Genomic DNA, 19,315 nt, shown 5'->3' with positions numbered 1-19,315 from the left:
GATCAAGGTTAGACACGATTAATCAACAGCACAGAGAGATCAGGGTTAGACACGACTAATCAACAGCAGAGAGAGAGATCAGGGTTAGACGAGACTAATCAACAGCAGAGAGATCAGGGTTAGACACGACTAATCAACAGCAGAGAGAGAGATCAGGGTTAGACGCGACTAATCAACAGCAGAGAGAGAGATCAGGGTTAGACACGGCTAATCAACAGCAGAGAGAGAGAGGGAGATCAGGGTTAGACACGACTAATCAACAGCAGAGAGAGAGAGATCAGGGTTAGACGCGACTAATCAACAGCAGAGAGAGAGAGAGAGCAGGGTTAGACATGACTAATCAACAGCAGAGAGAGAGAGAGAGATCAAGGTTAGACACGATTAATCAACAGCAGAGAGAGAGAGAGAGAGAGAGAGAGATCAAGGTTAGACACGATTAATCAACAGCAGAGAGAGAGAGCGAGAGAGAGATCAAGGTTAGACACGATTAATCAACAGCAGAGAGAGAGAGAGAGATCAAGGTTAGACACGATTAATCAACAGCAGAGAAAGAGAGCGAGAGAGATCAAGGTTAGACATGATTAATCAACAGCAGATAGTGTGTGTACCTTCTCAGAGTCGAGCTGGTGCAGCCTCTGAACATGTAGTGGCAGGTAAGAAGAGAAGTTCTCCTTCAGGTCATCATACAGGGAGCTGGTGTCTAACCTGGAGGGGGGGGGGGGGGGGGGGGGAGGGGGAAGGGGAGAAAGAGAGAGGGAAGGGAGAAGGGGAGAGAGAGAGAGGGAAGGGAGAAGGGGAGAGAGAGAGAGAGAGATGTAAGGGTGGGAGAGAGATGTAAGGGTGGGAGAGAGAGAGAGAGGTAAGGGAGGAAGAGAGAGAGAGAGAGAGAGACAAAGAGGGAAGGGGAGAGAGAGAGAGGGAAGGGAGAAGGGGAGAGAGAGAGAGAGAGAGAGAGAGAGAGAGGTAAGGGAGGAAGAGAGAGAGAGAGAGAGAGAGAGAGAGACGTAGAGGTAAGGGAGGGAGAGAGAGAGAGAGAGAGAGAGAGAGAGAGACTGACAGCAGGTAGAGAGACCCAAACAGACAGAGAGAGACTGACAGCAGGTAGAGAGACCCAAACAGACAGAGAGAGACTGACAGCAGGTTGAGAGACCCAAACAGACAGAGAGAGACTGACAGCAGGTAGAGAGACCCAAACAGACAGACTGACAGCAGGTAGAGAGACCCAAACAGACAGACTGACAGCAGGTAGAGAGACCCAAACAGACAGACTGACAGCAGGTAGAGAGACCCAAACAGACAGAGAGAGACTGACAGCAGGTAGAGAGACCCAAACAGACAGAGAGAGACTGACAGCAGGTAGAGAGACCCAAACAGACAGAGAGAAACTGACAGCAAGCAGGTAGAGACCCAAACAGACAGACTGAGAGCAGGTAGAGAGACCCAAACAGACAGAGAGACTGACTTGGTCATCCACTGTATCTTCAGGTCTCTGAGAGCCTCTTCAAACTCCTCCTTCACATCCTTCTCCTTCGCTCCCTCCTTCGCATCCTCCTTCGCTCCCTCTTTCTCCTTCGCCCCCTCCTTCGCTCCCTCTTTCTCCTTCACCCCCTCCTTCGCTCCCTCCTTCGCTCCGTTCTTGCTCTTGTTGGGTGCAGGGATGAGGTGATAGACCACTGGCACAATGTCCTTGATGAGAAAGATAAAAAACCACTGGTTAACACACTGACACCCTCTAGGACTACGTTACCCATAAGCCTCTACAACACTTCCCCCCCTGCCGTCTGTCCAATCCCTTGTCAGTTAGAATGCGTTGTTACGGTGACAGAACACAACTGTGCTGCTATATTGACCACCAGAGGAAATGAACCTTGTCTAACTTTGCCAGTAGAAATATATTTACATGTTGGTGGGGCTAGCAAATATCTTAATTCTTCCCCACAGTGATTCACAACATAAAACACCATTTTCCTTTTGAGGATTTGACAGTGATTTCTAGGTCATCAGTACCTTTTTTAATTTTCCTTGTCGTTTTGCAGAGGCCTGTCCCTGGTGGTCAGAATAACACACAGTGAGAGAGAGAACACAGGAAGGAGCATACAGCCTCTCATCGTTTACAACTAGCGGCAAGTCATACTGCTACTCTCTCATCGTTTACAACTAGTGGCAAGTCATACTGCTTCTCTCTCTCATCGTTTACAACTAGCGGCAAGTCATACTGCTTCTCTCTCTCATCGTTTACAACTAGTGGCAAGTCATACTGCTTCTCTCTCCCATCGTTTACAACTAGTGGCAAGTCATACTGCTTCTCTCTCCCATCGTTTACAACTAGTGGCAAGTCATACTGCTTCTCTCTCATCGTTTACAACTAGTGGCAAGTCATACTGCTTCTCTCTCTCATCGTTTACAACTAGTGGCAAGTCATACTGCTTCTCTCTCATCGTTTACAACTAGCGGCAAGTCCTATTGCTTCTCTCTCTCAACTAGTGGCAAGTCATACTGCTTCTCTTTCATCGTTTACAACTAGCGGCAAGTCATACTGCTTCTCTCTCATCGTTTACAACTAGCGGCAAGTCCTATTGCTTCTCTCTCTCTCAACTAGCGGCAAGTCATACTGCTTCTCTCTCATCGTTTACAACTAGCGACAAGTCATACTGCTTCTCTCTCATCGTTTACAACTAGCGACAAGTCATACTGCTTCTCTCTCTCTCAACTAGTGGCAAGTCATACTGCTTCTCTCTCATCGTTTACAACTAGCGGCAAGTCATACTGCTTCTCTCTCATCGTTTACAACTAGTGGCAAGTCATACTGCTTCTCTCTCTCATCATTTACAACTAGCGACAAGTCATACTGCTTCTCTCTCTCTCAACTAGTGGCAAGTCATACTGCTTCTCTCTCATCGTTTACAACTAGCGGCAAGTCATACTGCTTCTCTCTCATCGTTTACAACTAGTGGCAAGTCATACTGCTTCTCTCTCTCATCATTTACAACTAGCGGCAAGTCATACTGCTTCTCTCTCTCATCGTTTACAACTAGTGACAAGTCATACTGCTTCTCTCTCATCGTTTACAACTAGTGGCAAGTCCTACTGCTTCTCTCTCTCTCAACTAGTGGCAAATCATACTGCTTCTCTCTCTCATCGTTTACAACTAGCGGCAAGTCATACTGCTTCTCTCTCTCATTGTTTACAACTAGCGGCAAGTCATACTGCTTCTCTCTCTCTCAACTAGTGACAAGTCATACTGCTTCTCTCTCATCGTTTACAACTAGTGACAAGTCATACTGCTTCTCTCTCATCGTTTACAACTAGTGGCAAGTCATACTGCTTCTCTCTCTCTCAACTAGTGGCAAGTCATACTGCTTCTCTCTCTCATCGTTTACAACTAGCGACAAGTCATACTGCTTCTCTCTCATCGTTTACAACTAGTGGCAAGTCCTACTGCTTCTCTCTCTCTCAACTAGTGGCAAGTCATACTGCTTCTCTCTCTCATCGTTTACAACTAGCGGCAAGTCATACTGCTTCTCTCTCATCGTTTACAACTAGTGGCAAGTCATACTGCTTCTCTCTCTCTCAACTAGTGACAAGTCATACTGCTTCTCTCTCTCTCAACTAGTGACAAGTCATACTGCTTCTCTCTCATCGTTTACAACTAGTGACAAGTCATACTGCTTCTCTCTCATCGTTTACAACTAGTGGCAAGTCATACTGCTTCTCTCTCTCTCAACTAGTGACAAGTCATACTGCTTCTCTCTCTCTCAACTAGTGACAAGTCATACTGCTTCTCTCTCATCGTTTACAACTAGTGGCAAGTAGACCAGAACTAAACAGAACCCAACAGAACTCCTGAACACAACAAAGACCAGAGTGACGGACAGCAGCATCTACAAATCACAGGCCACGGAGTCGCAGGCAGGAACTAGAAAACCCCTCCCACCACACAGTGAAAAGAGCATCAAAGCAACGTGCAACTAAAACTGTGATGCTAGCAACGCTTCTGATTGGTTGAGAAGGATGACGAGTGGGGGCCATAAAAGGAGTGAGCCAATGAGAGTGTAGGAGAGCTGTTGAGTGACAGTAGAAAGAGCCACTCACTGCTTTCTTGCCGTATTCTCCCTTAGGCACGACCAGGGAGCCGGTCAGATAGCATCCTGGACATGTTCCTTTAGGAACCCTGGGTAGAGAGAAAGAGAGGGGGGGAGGGGGGAGGGAGAGAGGAGACAGAGAGAGACAGAGAGAAGGGGAAAGACAGAGAGAGACAGAGAGAGGGGGGGGGAGAGTAGAGAGAGGGGGGGAGGGGGGAGGGAGAGAGGAGACAGAGAGAGACAGAGAGAGGGGGAAAGACAGAGAGAGAGGGGGGGGGGGAGAGGAGAGAGAGAGGGGGAGGGAGAGAGGAGACAGAGAGAGAGGGGGGGGGAATACAGAGAGAGAGAGAGAGAGGGGGGGGGAATACAGAGAGAGAGAGAGAGAGAGAGGGGGAGAGGAGAGAGAGAGAGGGGGGGATGGAGAAGGGGGGAGTCAGAGACTGTGTTTTTAGATGAAGGAGAACAGACTTCAAACTGCTGAACATTACATCTCTAAACAGTGTTGAGTTGGGTCTCCATGGTGATAGATGGGTTCTTCTCAGAGAGGTCAGGTTCAGGGTTATGATTAGAGCCTCTAGGCCCAGAGGCACTCACTTATCATCAGGCAGTGAGGTGACCAAAAAGGGATGAGTAGCTCCAGGGGGTCAGTACTGAGGGTCAGGGGTCAGGGTCTCCAGAGGTGAGGGTCAGGGGTCAGGGTCTCCAGGGATGAGGGTCAGGGTCTCCAGGGGTGAGGGTCAGGGTCTCCAGGGGTGAGGGTCAGGGGTCAGGGTCTCCAGGGGTGAGGGTCAGGGTCTCCAGGGGTCAGGGGCCAGGGTCTCCAGGGGTGAGGGTCAGGGTCTCCAGGGGTGAGGGTCAGGGTCTCCAGGGGTGAGGGTCAGGGTCACTAGGGGTGAGGGTCAGGGGTCAGGGTCAGGGTCTCCAGGGGTGAGGGTCAGGGGTCAGGGTCTCTAGGGGTCAGGGGTTACTTACTTGTCGTCAGGCAGGGCTGTAACATAAAAAGGCTGGGTAGCTCCAGGGGTCAGGGTCTCTAGGGGTCAGGGGTTACTTACTTGTCGTCAGGCAGGGCTGTAACATAAAAAGGCTGGGTAGCTCCAGGGGTCAGGGACTCTAGGGGTCAGGGGTTACTTACTTGTCGTCAGGCAGGGCTGTAACATAAAAAGGCTGGGTAGCTCCAGGGGTCAGTGTCACCAGGGGTGAGGGTCAGGGGTCAGGGTCACCAGAGGTGAGGGGTACTTACTTGTCGTCAGGCAGGGCTGTAACATAAAAAGGCTGGGTAGCTCCAGGGGTCAGGGTCTCTAGGGGTCAGGGGTTACTTACTTGTCGTCAGGCAGGGCTGTAACATAAAAAGGCTGGGTAGCTCCAGGGGTCAGGGTCTCTAGGGGTCAGGGGTTACTTACTTGTCGTCAGGCAGGGCTGTAACATAAAAAGGCTGGGTAGCTCCAGGGGTCAGGGTCTCTAGGGGTCAGGGGTTACTTACTTGTCGTCAGGCAGGGCTGTAACATAAAAAGGCTGGGTAGCTCCAGGGGTCAGGGTCAGGGAGTTGGTTTTCTTCTTAGCCAAGAGGGCAGCGCGGTGAGACTCGTACACATCCAGGGTCAGAGTAGTGGACAGACGGTGGGACACCACAAACGGAAGGTCCTTCAGACGCTCCAGCTCACTGGCCTGCTCATGACGCACCTGCAGACGCAGCGTGTAGTCACCTTTCTCTAGTTTCAGAGAGTACTGATGGAGAGAGAGGAGAGGAGAGGAGAGGAAGAGGAGAGGGAGAGGGAGAGGGAGAGGTAGAGGTAGAGGTAGAGGAGAGGAGAGGAGAGGAGAGGAGAGGAGAGGAGAGGAGAGGAGAGGAGAGGAGAGGAGAGGAGAGGAGAGGAGAGGAGAGGAGAGGAGAGGAGAGGAGAGGTAGAGGAGAGGAAGAGGAGAGGGGAGGGGAGGGAAAGAAAGGAGAGGAGAAGAGAAGAGAAGAGAGGAGAGGAGAGGAGAGGAGAGGAGAGGAGAGGAGAGGAGAGGAGAGGAGAGGAGAGGGTAAACATACAACATTATAAAATCAATGTACACAAACAATAAGTGTGCAGTTAGAATTGGGGGGAAAGAAACACACATGTCAAGGCCGTGGGGTGAGACAGGGATGCAGCTTAAGCCCCACCCTCTTCAACATATACAGTGCCTTGCGAAAGTATTCGGCCCCCTTGAACTTTGCGACCTTTTGCCACATTTCAGGCTTCAAACATAAAGATATAAAACTGTATTTTTTTGTGAAGAATAAACAACAAGTGGAACACAATCATGAAGTGGAACGGCATTTATTGGATATTTCAAACTTTTTTAATAAATCAAAAACTGAAAAATTGGGCGTGCAAAATTATTCAGCCCCCTTAAGTTAATACTTTGTAGCGCCACCTTTTGCTGCGATTACAGCTGTAAGTCGCTTGGGGTATGTCTCTATCAGTTTTGCACATCGAGAGACTGAATTTTTCCCCCCATTCCTCCTTGCAAAACAGCTCGAGCTCAGTGAGGTTGGATGGAGAGCATTTGTGAACAGCAGTTTTCAGTTCTTTCCACAGATTCTCAATTGGATTCAGGTCTGGACTTTGACTTGGCCATTCTAACACCTGGATATGTTTATTTTTGAACCATTCCATTGTAGATTTTGCTTTATGTTTTGGATCATTGTCTTGTTGGAAGACAAATCTCCGTCCCAGTCTCAGGTCTTTTGCAGACTCCATCAGGTTTTCTTCCAGAATGGTCCTGTATTTGGCTCCATCCATCTTCCCATCAATTTTAACCATCTTCTCTGTCCCTGCTGAAGAAAAGCAGGCCCAAACCATGATGCTGCCACCACCATGTTTGACAGTGGGGATGGTGTGTTCAGGGTGATGAGCTGTGTAGCTTTTACTCCAAACATAACATTTTGCATTGTTGCCAAAAAGTTCACTTTTGGTTTAATCTGACCAGAGCACCTTCTTCCACATGTTTGGTGTGTCTCCCAGGTGGCTTGTGGCAAACTTTAAACAACACTTTTTATGGATATCTTTAAGAAATGGCTTTCTTCTTGCCACTCTTCCATAAAGGCCAGATTTGTGCAATATACGACTGATTGTTGTCCTATGGACAGAGTCTCCCACCTCAGCTGTAGATCCCTGCAGTTCATCCAGAGTGATCATGGGCCTCTTGGCTGCATCTCTGATCAGTCTTCTCCTTGTATGAGCTGAAAGTTTAGAGGTCTTGGTAGATTTGCAGTGGTCTGATACTCCTTCCATTTCAATATTATTCAATATTATCGCTTGCACAGTGCTCCTTGGGATGTTTAAAGCTTGGGAAATCTTTTTGTATCCAAATCCGGCTTTATACTTCTTCACAACAGTATCTCGGACCTGCCTGGTGTGTTCCTTGTTCTTCATGATGCTCTCTGCGCTTTTAACGGACCTCTGAGACTATCACAGTGCAGGTGCATTTATACGGAGACTTGATTACACACAGGTGGATTGTATTTATCATCATTAGTCATTTAGGTCAACATTGGATCATTCAGAGATCCTCACTGAACTTCTGGAGAGAGTTTGCTGCACTGAAAGTAAAGGGGCTGAATAATTTTGCACGCCCAATTTTTCAGTTTTTGATTTGTTCAAAAAGTTTGAAATATCCAATAAATGTCGTTGCACTTCATGATTGTGTCCCACTTGTTGTTGATTCTTCACAAAAAAATACAGTTTTATATCTTTATGTTTGAAGCCTGAAATGTAGCAAAAGGTCGCAAAGTTCAAGGGGGCCGAATACTTTCGCAAGGCACTGTATATCAACGAATTGACGAGGACACTAGAACAGTCTGCAGCACCCGGCCTCACCCTACTAGAATTTGAAGTCAAATGTCTACTGTTTGCTGATGATCTGGTGCTTCTGTCACCAACCAAGGAGGGCCTACAGCAGCACCTAGGTCTTCTGCACAGGTTCTGACAGACCTGGGACCTGACAGACCTGGGCCCTGACAGTAAATATCAGTAAGACCAAAATAATGAAGTTCCAAAAAAGGTCCAGTCACCAGGACCACAAATACAAATTTCATGCTTGGTGTGGTAGGAGTCTCTAGAGACCAGTAGTCTCTTCTAATGTTGTGGTTACTACCTGGTGTGGTAGGAGTCTCTAGAGACCAGTAGTCTCTTCTAATGTTGTGGTTATTACCTGGTGTGGTAGGAGTCTAGAGACCAGTAGTCTCTTCTAATGTTGTGGTTACTACCTGGTGTGGTAGGAGTCTAGAGACCAGTAGTCTCTTCTAATGTTGTGGTTACTACCTGGTGTGGTAGGAGTCTCTAGAGACCAGTAGTCTCTTCTAATGTTGTGGTTACTACCTGGTGTGGTAGGAGTCTAGAGACCAGTAGTCTCTTCTAATGTTGTGGTTACTACCTGGTGTGGTAGGAGTCTAGAGACCAGTAGTCTCTTCTAATGTTGTGGTTATTACCTGGTGTGGTAGGAGTCTAGAGACCAGTAGTCTCTTCTAATGTTGTGGTTACTACCTGGTGTGGTAGGAGTCTCTAGAGACCAGCAGTCTCTTCTAATGTTGTGGTTACTACCTGGAGTGGTAGGAGTCTCTAGAGACCAGTAGTCTCTTGTAATGTTGTGGTTACTACCTGGTGTGGTAGGAGTCTAGAGACCAGTAGTATCTTCTAATGTTGTGGTTACTACCTGGTGTGGTAGGAGTCTAGAGACCAGTAGTCTCTTCTAATGTTGTGGTTACTACCTGGTGTGGTAGGAGTCTCTAGAGACCAGTAGTCTCTTCTAATGTTGTGGTTACTACCTGGTGTGGTAGGAGTCTAGAGACCAGTAGTCTCTTCTAATGTTGTGGTTACTACCTGATGTGGTAGGAGTCTAGAGACCAGCAGTCTCTTCTAATGTTGTGGTTACTACCTGGTGTGGTAGGAGTCTAGAGACCAGTAGTCTCTTCTAATGTTGTGGTTACTACCTGGTGTGGTAGGAGTCTAGAGAGACCAGTAGTCTCTTCAAATGTTGTGGTTACTACCTGGTGTGGTAGGAGTCTAGAGACCAGTAGTCTCTTCTAATGTTGTGGTTACTACCTGATGTGGTAGGAGTCTAGAGACCAGTAGTCTCTTCTAATGTTGTGGTTACTACCTGGTGTGGTAGGAGTCTAGAGACCAGTAGTCTCTTGTTCTGGTTGTATCATGGTTATATCATGGTTGTGTTGTGGTTATATCATGGTTGTGTGGTTATATCATGGTTGTGTTGTGGTTATATGATGGTTGTGTTGTGGTTATATCATGGTTGTATTATGGTTATATCATGGTTGTATTGTGGTTATATCATGGTTGTGTTGTGGTTATATCATGGTTGTGTTGTGGTTATATCATGGTTGTGTTGTGGTTATATCATGGTTGTATCATGGTTATATTATGATTGTGTTGTGGTTATATGATGGTTGTGTTGTGGTTATATCATGGTTGTGTTGTGGTTATATCATGGTTGTATCATGGTTATATCTTGGTTGTGTTGTGGTTATATCATGGTTGTGTTGTGGTTATATCATGGTTGTGTTGTGGTTATATCATGGTTGTATTATGGTTATATCATGGTTAGGGTTTATGTGTTGTGGTTGTATTATAGTTATATCATGGTTGTGTTGTGGTTACTACCTGGTGTGGGTAGGCGTCTCCAGAGCCCAGCAGTCTCTTGTTCTGGCTGTATCATGGTTATATCATGGTTGTGTTGTGGTTATATCATGGTTGTGTTGTGGTTATATCATGGTTGTGTTGTGGTTATATCATGGTTGTATCATGGTTATATCTTGGTTGTGTTGTGGTTATATCATGGTTGTGTTGTGGTTATATCATGGTTGTGTTGTGGTTATATCATGGTTGTATTATGGTTATATCATGGTTAGGGTTTATGTGTTGTGGTTGTATTATAGTTATATCATGGTTGTGTTGTGGTTACTACCTGGTGTGGGTAGGCGTCTCCAGAGCCCAGCAGTCTCTTGTTCTGGCTGTATCATGGTTATATCATGGTTGTGTTGTGGTTATATCATGGTTGTGTTGTGGTTGTATCATGGTTGTGTTGTGGTTATATCATGGTTGTATCATGGTTGTGTTGTGGTTATATTATGGTTGTGCTGTGGTTATATCATGGTTGTGTTGTGGTTATATCATGGTTGTGTTGTGGTTATATCATGGTTGTATCATGGCTGTGTTGTGGTTATATCATGGTTATATCATGGTTGTGTTGTGGTTATATTATGGTTGTGCTGTGGTTATATCATGGTTGTATCATGGCTGTGTTGTGGTTATATCATGGTTATATCATGGTTGTGTTGTGGTTATATTATGGTTGTGCTGTGGTTATATCATGGTTGTATCATGGCTGTGCTGTGGTTATATCATGGTTATATCATGGTTGTGTTGTGGTTATATCATGGTTATGGTTATATCATGGTTGAGTTGTGGTTATATCATGGTTGTATTATGGTTATATCATGGTTGTGTTGTGGTTATATCATGGTTGTGTTGTGGTTATATCATGGTTGTATCATGGCTGTGTTGTGGTTATATCATGGTTATATCATGGTTGTGTTGTGGTTATATTATGGTTGTGCTGTGGTTATATCATGGTTGTATCATGGCTGTGTTGTGGTTATATCATGGTTATATCATGGTTGTGTTGTGGTTATATTATGATTGTGTTGTGGTTATATCATGGTTGTGCTGTGGTTATATCATGGTTGTATCATGGCTGTGTTGTGGTTATATCATGGTTATATCATGGTTGTGTTGTGGTTATATGATGGTTGTGTTGTGGTTATATCATGGTTGTATCATGGCTGTGCTGTGGTTATATCATGGTTATATCATGGTTGTGTTGTGGTTATATCATGGTTATGGTTATATCATGGTTGAGTTGTGGTTATATCATGGTTGTATTATGGTTATATCATGGTTGTGTTGTGGTTATATCATGGTTGTGTTGTGGTTATATCATGGTTGTGTTGTGGTTATATCATGGTTGTATTATGGTTGTATTATAGTTATATCATGGCTGTGTTGTGGTTATATTATGGTTGTGGTTATATCATGGTTGTGTTGTGGTTACTACCTGGTGTGGGTAGGCGTCTCCAGAGCCCAGCAGTCTCTTGTTCTGGTTGTATCATGGTTATATCATGGTTGTGTTGTGGTTATATCATGGTTGTATTATGGTTATATCATGGTTGTGTTGTGGTTATATCATGGTTGTGTTGTGGTTATATCATGGTTGTATTATAGTTATATCATGGTTGAGTTGTGGTTATATCATGGTTGTGTTGTGGTTATATCATGGTTGTATTATGGTTATATCATGGTTGTGTTGTGGTTATATCATGGTTGTATTATAGTTATATCATGGTTGAGTTGTGGTTATATCATGGTTGTGTTGTGGTTATATCATGGTTGTGTTGTGGTTATATCATGGTTGTATTATGGTTATATCATGGTTGAGTTGTGGTTATATCATGGTTGTGTTGTGGTTATATTATGGTTGTGGTTATATCATGGTTGTGTTGTGGTTACTACCTGGTGTGGGTAGGCGTCTCCAGAGCCCAGTAGTCTTTTGTTCTGGTCAAACAGCATCCAGAGCTGAGAGTCAAACTCTGATTCATACAACTGGTCACACAGTACTGGACAGCTGGGGGTCACCTCTCCTGACTTAGGCTGGGGAGAGAGGTAGAGAGGTCAGACACACAGTACTGGACAGCTGGGGAGAGGTAGAGAGGTCAGACACACAGTACTGGACAGCTGGGGAGAGGTAGAGAGGTCAGACACACAGTACTGGACAGCTGGGGGTCATCTCTCCTGACTTAGGCTGGGGAGAGAGGTAGAGAGGTCAGACACACAGTACTGGACAGCTGGGGAGAGAGGTAGAGAGGTCAGACACACAGTACTGGACAGCTGGGGGTCACCTCTCCTGACTTAGGCTGGGGAGAGAGGTAGAGAGGTCACACACACAGTACTGGACAGCTGGAGAGAGAGGTAGAGAGGTCAGACACATAGTACTGGACAGCTGGGGAGAGAGGTAGAGAGGTAGAGAGGTCAGACACAGTACTGGACAGCTGGGGAGAGAGGTAGAGAGGTCAGACACACAGTACTGGACAGCTCGGGAGAGAGGTAGAGAGGTAGAGAGGTCAGACACAGTACTGGACAGCTGGGGAGAGAGGTAGAGAGATCACACACACAGTACTGGACAGCTGGGGAGAGAGGTAGAGAGGTCAGACACACAGTACTGGACAGCTGGGGAGAGAGGTAGAGAGGTCAGACACACAGTACTAGACAGCTGGGGAGAGAGGTAGAGAGGTCAGACACAGTACTGGACAGCTGGGGAGAGAGGTAGAGAGGTCAGACACAGTACTGGACAGCTGGGGAGAGAGGTAGAGAGGTAGAGAGGTCAGACACACAGCACTGGACAGCTGGGGAGAGAGGTAGAGAGGTAGAGAGGTCACACACAGTACTGGACAGCTGGGGAGAGAGGTAGAGAGGTCAGACACACAGTACTGGACAGCTGGGGAGAAAGGTAGAGAGTTCAGACACACAGCACTGGACAGCTGGGGAGAGAGGTAGAGAGGTCAGACACACAGTACTGGACAGCTGGGGAGAGAGGTAGAGAGGTCAGACACACAGTACTGGACAGCTGGGGAGAGAGGTAGAGAGGTAGATAGGTCAGACACAGTACTAGACAGCTGGGGAGAGAGGTAGAGAGGTCAGACACACAGTACTGGACAGCTGGGGAGAGAGGTCATACACACAGCACTGAACAGCTGGGGAGAGAGGTAGAGAGGTCAGACACAGTACTAGACAGCTGGGGAGAGAGGTAGAGAGGTCACACACACCAAACAGAGGTGTATAATACAACCTAGACACTCTCACCTGGTGGAAGCTGTAGGTGAGGATGATTTCGTAGAGTTGTCTGTTGTTGGGGAGGACATCTCTGTGACCCAGGGCCTTGATCTTAGAACTCAGAGGTCTGGAAGGAAACAGACAGTTAGATGGGATGCTTGGGGGTAGATGCTGTGGGTTAGACTCTGTACACTGAGACGATCTGTCAGGACTAGATGGGATGCTTGGGGATAGATGCTGTGGGTTAGACTCTGTACACTGAGACGATCTGTCAGGACTAGATGGGATGCTTGGGGATAGATGCTGTGGGTTAGACTCTGTACACTGAGACGATCTGTCAGGACTAGATGGGATGCTTGGGGATAGATGCTGTGGGTTAGACTCTGTACACTGAGACGATCTGTCAGGACTAGATGGGATGCTTGGGGATAGATGCTGTGGGTTAGACTCTGTACACTGAGACGATCTGTCAGGACTAGATGGGATGTTTCCTTCTGAGAGGATGGAGACATAGAAGCTGAGAGTTTCCTTCTGAGAGTTTCCTCCTGAGAGGATGGAGACGGAGAAACTGAGAGTTTCCTTCTGAGAGGATGTAGAAGCTGAGAGTTTCAGTTTCCTTCTGAGAGGATGGAGACGGAGAAGCTGAGAGTTTCCTTCTGAGAGGATGTAGAAGCTGAGAGTTTCAGTTTCCTTCTGAGAGGATGGAGACGGAGAAGCTGAGAGTTTCCTTCTGAGAGGATGTAGAAGCTGAGAGTTTCAGTTTCCTTCTGAGAGGATGGAGACGGAGAAGCTGAGAGTTTCCTTCTGAGAGGATGTAGAAGCTGAGAGTTTCAGTATCCTTCTGAGAGGATGGAGACGGAGAAGCTGAGAGTTTCCTTCTGAGAGGATGGAGACGCTGAGAGTTTCAGTTTCCTTCTGAGAGGATGGAGACGGAGAAGCTGAGAGTTTCCTTCTGAGAGGATGGAGAAGCTGAGAGTTTCCTTCTGAGAGGATGGAGACGGAGAAGCTGAGAGTTTCCTTCTGAGAGGATGTAGAAGCTGAGAGTTTCCTTCTGAGAGGATGGAGACGCTGAGAGTTTCAGTTTCCTTCTGAGAGGATGGAGACGGAGAAGCTGAGAGTTTCCTTCTGAGAGGATGGAGAAGCTGAGAGTTTCCTTCTGAGAGGATGGAGACGGAGAAGATGAGAGTTTCCTTCTGAGAGGATGGAGAAGCTGAGAGTTTCCTTCTGAGAGGATGGAGACGGAGAAGCTGAGAGTTTCCTTCTGAGAGGATGGAGAAGCTGAGAGTTTCCTTCTGAGAGGATGGAGACGGAGAAACTGAGAGTTTCCTTCTGAGAGGATGTAGAAGCTGAGAGTTTCAGTTTCCTTCTGAGCGGATGGAGACGGAGAAGCTGAGAGTTTCCTTCTGAGAGGATGGAGAAGCTGAGAGTTTCCTTCTGAGAGGATGGAGAAGCTGAGAGTTTCAGTTTCCTTCTGAGAGGATGGAGACGGAGAAGCTGAGAGTTTCCTTCTGAGAGGATGGAGAAGCTGAGAGTTTCCTTCTGAGAGGATGGAGACGGAGAAGCTGAGAGTTTCCTTCTGAGAGGATGGATACATAGAAGCTGAGAGTTTCCTTCTGAGAGTTTCCTCCTGAGAGGATGGAGAAGCTGAGAGTTTCAGTTTCCTTCTGAGAGGATGGAGACGGAGAAGCTGAGAGTTTCCTTCTGAGAGGATGGAGACGGAGAAACAGAGTTTCCTCACAAAAACGAACACGTTTGAACACAGAAGTTAATCACAAAGCTGACCAGATTAGTGACTAATGTAACCCGGTATATATATCAGACTGTAGGTGGTGGGTAGAGGGGTAGGTAGGGGGGTGTATTTGGAGACATATGTCCCAGTGTGGCTGCACACAGATCTTCAGGGTGATCCTGGGACAAACATGTGGGTGTGTGTATTTCTTTAGTTTTGTACCTGAGTGGCTGGACCCAAGTCTTCAGGGTGATGCTGGGAGAAACGTCCTCGTACCTCAGGGGAGAGGACACCTCAAAACTAGTCACGCCGTCTGATGCATGCTGGGTGAGACAAAAATCATGAGTCAGAAAAGGAAAATACTTTTGGTCGTAAAACTGGTACGACACGTCCCACAACACAGAGGAGTGTGTTCCTGCTGTGGTCCCACAACACAGAGGAGTGTGTTCCTGCTGTGGTCCCACAACACAGAGGAGTGTGTTCCTGCTGTGGTCCCACAACACAGAGGAGTGTGTTCCTGCTGTGGTCCCACAACACAGAGGAGTGTGTTCCTGCTGTGGTCCCACAACACAGAGGAGTGTGTTCCTGCTGTGGTCCCACAACACAGAGGAGTGTGTTCCTGCTGTGGTCCCACAACACAGAGGAGTGTGTTCCTGCTGTGGTACGACACGTCCCACAACACAGAGGAGTGTGTTCCTGCTGTGGTACGACACGTCCCACAACACAGAGGAGTGTGTTCCTGCTGTGGTACGACAACACAGAGGAGTGTGTTCCTGCTGTGGTACGACACGTCCCACAACACAGAGGAGTGTGTTCCTGCTGTGGTACGACACGTCCCACAACACAGAGGAGTGTGTTCCTGCTGTGGTATGACACGTCCCACAACACAGAGGAGTGTGTTCCTGCTGTGGTCCCACAACACAGAGGAGTGTGTTCCTGCTGTGGTCCCACAACACAGAGGAGTGTGTTCCTGCTGTGGTATAGTTGTGTTTTCAGACCCCTTGACTTTTTCCACATTTTCTTACGTTACAGACTTATTCTAACATGATTAAACAAACATCTAAAACACAATACCTCATAATGACATCACAATACCCCATGATGACATCACAATACCCCATAATGACATCACAATACCCCATGATGACATCACAATACCCCATGATGACATCACAATACCCCCACGACGACATCACAATACCCCCACGACGACATCACAATACCCCACGACGACATCACAATACCCCACGATGACATCACAATACCCCACGATGACATCACAATACCCCACGATGACATCACAATACCCCACGATGACATCACAATACCCCACGATGACATCACAATACCCCACGATGACATCACAATACCCCACGATGACATCACAATACCCCATGATGATATCACAATACCCCATAATGACATCACAATACCCCATAATGACATTCCTTCGACCTCATGGCTTGGTTTTTGCTCTGACATGCACTGTCATCTGTGGGACCTTATATAGACAGGTGTGTGCCTTTCCAAATCCTGTCCAATCAATTGAATTTACCACAAGTGGAGTCCAATCAAGTTGTAGAAACATCTCAAGGATGATCAATGGAAACAGGATGCACATGAGCTCAATTTAGAGTCTCATAGAAAAGGGTCTGAACACTTATGTAAATAAGGTATTTATGTTTATTATATATTTGCAAAATGTTCTAAAAACCTGTTCTTGCTTTGTCATTATGGGGTATTATGATGTCATTATGGGGTATTGTGACGTCATCATGGGGTATTGTGACGTCATCATGGGGTATTGTGATGTCATCATGGGGTATTGTGTGTAGATTGAGGGAAAACAATTATAGGTGGTGTGTAGAGGTGAGGTGGTATTTGGAGGTGGTATATACTAACTATGTGTAGAGGTGACGGTGAGGTGGTGTGTAGAGGTGAGGTGGTGTGTAGAGGTGAGGTGAGGTGTATATACTCACTATGTGTAGAGGTGAGGGTGAGGTGGTCAGGCCGTGGAAGGAGATACTGTAGTCAACGGTGACGTCACCAAGGCTGGCCCACCACCGGGCGACACATAACTCTACTGTCCTCCCTGACTAGAGAGGAGAGACACTCAGTCAAAACAGCATCACATAACTCTACTGTCCTCCCCAACTAGAGAGGAGAGACACTCAGTCAAAACAGCATCACATAACTCTACTGTCCTCCCCGACTAGAGAGGAGAGACACTCAGTCAAAACAGCATCACATAACTCTACTGTCCTCCCCGACTAGAGAGGAGAGACACTCAGTCAAAACAGCATCACATAACTCTACTGTCCTCCCCGACTAGAGAGGAGAGACACTCAGTCAAAACAGCATCACATAACTCTACTGTCCTCCCTGACTAGAGAGGAGAGACTCTCAGTCAAAACAGCATCACATAACTCTACTGTCCTCCCCGACTAGAGAGGAGAGACACTCAGTCAAAACAGCATCACATAACTCTACTGTCCTCCCTGACTAGAGAGGAGAGACACTCAGTCAAAACAGCATCACATAACTCTACTGTCCTCCCTGACTAGAGAGGAGAGACACTCAGTCAAAACAGCATCACATAACTCTACTGTCCTCCCTGACTAGAGAGGAGAGACACTTAGTTAAAACAGCATCACATAACTCTACTGTCCTCCCCGACTAGAGAGGAGAGACACTCAGTCAAAACAGCATCACATAACTCTACTGTCCTCCCCGACTAGAGAGGAGAGACACTTAGTTAAAACAGCATCACATAACTCTACTGTCCTCCCCGACTAGAGAGGAGAGACACTCAGTCAAAACAGCATCACATAACTCTACTGTCCTCCCCGACTAGAGAGGAGAGACACTCAGTCAAAACAGCATCACATAACTCTACTGTCCTCCCCGACTAGAGAGGAGAGACACTTAGTTAAAACAGCATCACATAACTCTACTGTCCCCCCCGACTAGAGAGGAGAGACACTCAGTCAAAACAGCATCACATAACTCTACTGTCCTCCCTGACTAGAGAGGAGAGACACTCAGTCAAAACAGCATCACATAACTCTACTGTCCTCCCTGACTAGAGAGGAGAGACACTTAGTTAAAACAGCATCACATAACTCTACTGTCCTCCCCGACTAGAGAGGAGAGACACTTAGTCAAAACAGCATCACATAACTCTACTGTCCTCCCTGACTAGAGAGGAGAGACACTCAGTCAAAACAGCATCACATAACTCTACTGTCCTCCCCGACTAGAGAGGAGAGACACTTAGTTAAAACAGCATCACAGAGACACATAACTCTACTGTCCTCCCCGACTAGAGAGGAGAGACACTCAGTCAAAACAGCATCACAGAGACACATAACTCTACTGTCCTCCCTGACTAGAGAGGAGAGACACTCAGTCAAAACAGCATCACATAACTCTACTGTCCTCCCCGACTAGAGAGGAGAGACACTCAGTCAAAACAGCATCACAGAGACACATAACTCTACTGTCCTCCCTGACTAGAGAGGAGAGACACTTAGTCAAAACAGAATCACATAACTCTACTGTCCTCCCTGACTAGAGAGGAGAGACACTTAGTTAAAACAGCATCACATAACTCTACTGTCCTCCCTGACTAGAGAGGAGAGACACTCAGTCAAAACAGCATCACAGAGACACATAACTCTACTGTCCTCCCTGACTAGAGAGGAGAGACACTTAGTCAAAACAGAATCACATAACTCTACTGTCCTCCCTGACTAGAGAGGAGAGACACTTAGTTAAAACAGCATCACATAACTCTACTGTCCTCCCCGAATAGAGAGGAGAGACACTTAGTTAAAACAGCATCACATAACTCTACTGTCCTCCCTGACTAGAGAGGAGAGACACTCAGTTAAAACAGCATCACAGAGACCACCTGGATATATTGTGTTTGTTTCATAGGGATGATCCCATTTAGTCCCCTGGTCTATTGTTTCCTAGGGCTGATCCCATTTAGTCCCCTGGTCTATTGTTTCCTAGGGCTGACCCCATTTAGTCCCCTGGTCATTTGATTGGTTGATAGGCTGTTGATCGACCGAGATCTTTTTAGTCGTTCAGACGCCTCTCTGATTCACGCCTGTCTCAGTAGAGTCTGAGTGGCCTAATCCATTGTGGAGGCCTGTCTGAGTGGACTAATCCATTGTAGAGGCCTGTCTGAGTGGACTAATCCATTGTAGAGGCCTGTCTGAGTGGACTAATCCATTGTAGAGGCCTGTCTGAGTGGACTAATCCATTGTAGAGGCCTGTCTGATTGGACTAATCCATTATAGAGGCCTGTCTGAGTGGACTAATCCATTGTAGAGGCCTGTCTGAGTGGACTAATCCATTGTAGAGGCCTGTCTGAGTGGACTAATCCATTGTAGAGGCCTGTCTGATTGGACTAATCCATTATAGAGGCCTGTCTGATTGGACTAATCCATTGTAGAGGCCTGTCTGAGTGGACTAATCCATTGTAGAGGCCTGTCTGAGTGGACTAATCCATTGTAGAGGCCTGTCTGAGTGGACTAATCCATTGTAGAGGCCTGTCTGAGTGGACTAATCCATTGTAGAGGCCTGTCTGAGTGGACTAATCCATTGTAGAGGCCTGTCTGATTGGACTA

At 46.8% G+C, this 19,315-nt stretch overlaps 1 protein-coding gene across 5 annotated transcripts in view; it reads right to left on the bottom strand.

Moving 5' to 3' along the window:
• Positions 1-19,315, bottom strand: part of LOC110519261 (tripeptidyl-peptidase 2) — a 75,680-nt gene that overhangs the window by 5,386 nt on the left and 50,979 nt on the right. Inside the window, exons 17-26 of one of the 5 annotated variants that reach the window (XM_090206989.1) lie at positions 16,658-16,774; positions 14,901-15,001; positions 12,980-13,076; positions 11,633-11,770; positions 5,563-5,807; positions 4,093-4,171; positions 2,008-2,046; positions 1,604-1,686; positions 1,463-1,573; positions 609-705 (exon numbers count right to left, since the gene is read on the bottom strand). In XM_090206989.1, the coding sequence (XP_090063115.1) occupies positions 609-705; positions 1,463-1,573; positions 1,604-1,686; positions 2,008-2,046; positions 4,093-4,171; positions 5,563-5,807; positions 11,633-11,770; positions 12,980-13,076; positions 14,901-15,001; positions 16,658-16,774 (1,107 nt within the window). Of the gene's footprint in view, positions 1-608; positions 706-1,462; positions 1,687-2,007; positions 2,047-4,092; positions 4,172-5,562; positions 5,808-11,632; positions 11,771-11,924; positions 12,034-12,979; positions 13,077-14,900; positions 15,002-16,657; positions 16,775-19,315 lie in introns of those variants that run through there. The other 4 variants (XM_090206988.1, XM_090206991.1, XM_090206990.1 and 1 more) reach the window with 4 other exon arrangements.

This window comes from Oncorhynchus mykiss, chromosome 18 (assembly GCF_057628025.1).
Source record: "Oncorhynchus mykiss isolate SJ-2025 chromosome 18, ASM5762802v1, whole genome shotgun sequence".
Classification (NCBI taxonomy): Eukaryota; Metazoa; Chordata; class Actinopteri; order Salmoniformes; family Salmonidae; genus Oncorhynchus; species Oncorhynchus mykiss.
This window is presented reverse-complemented; position numbering and strand designations above follow the sequence as displayed.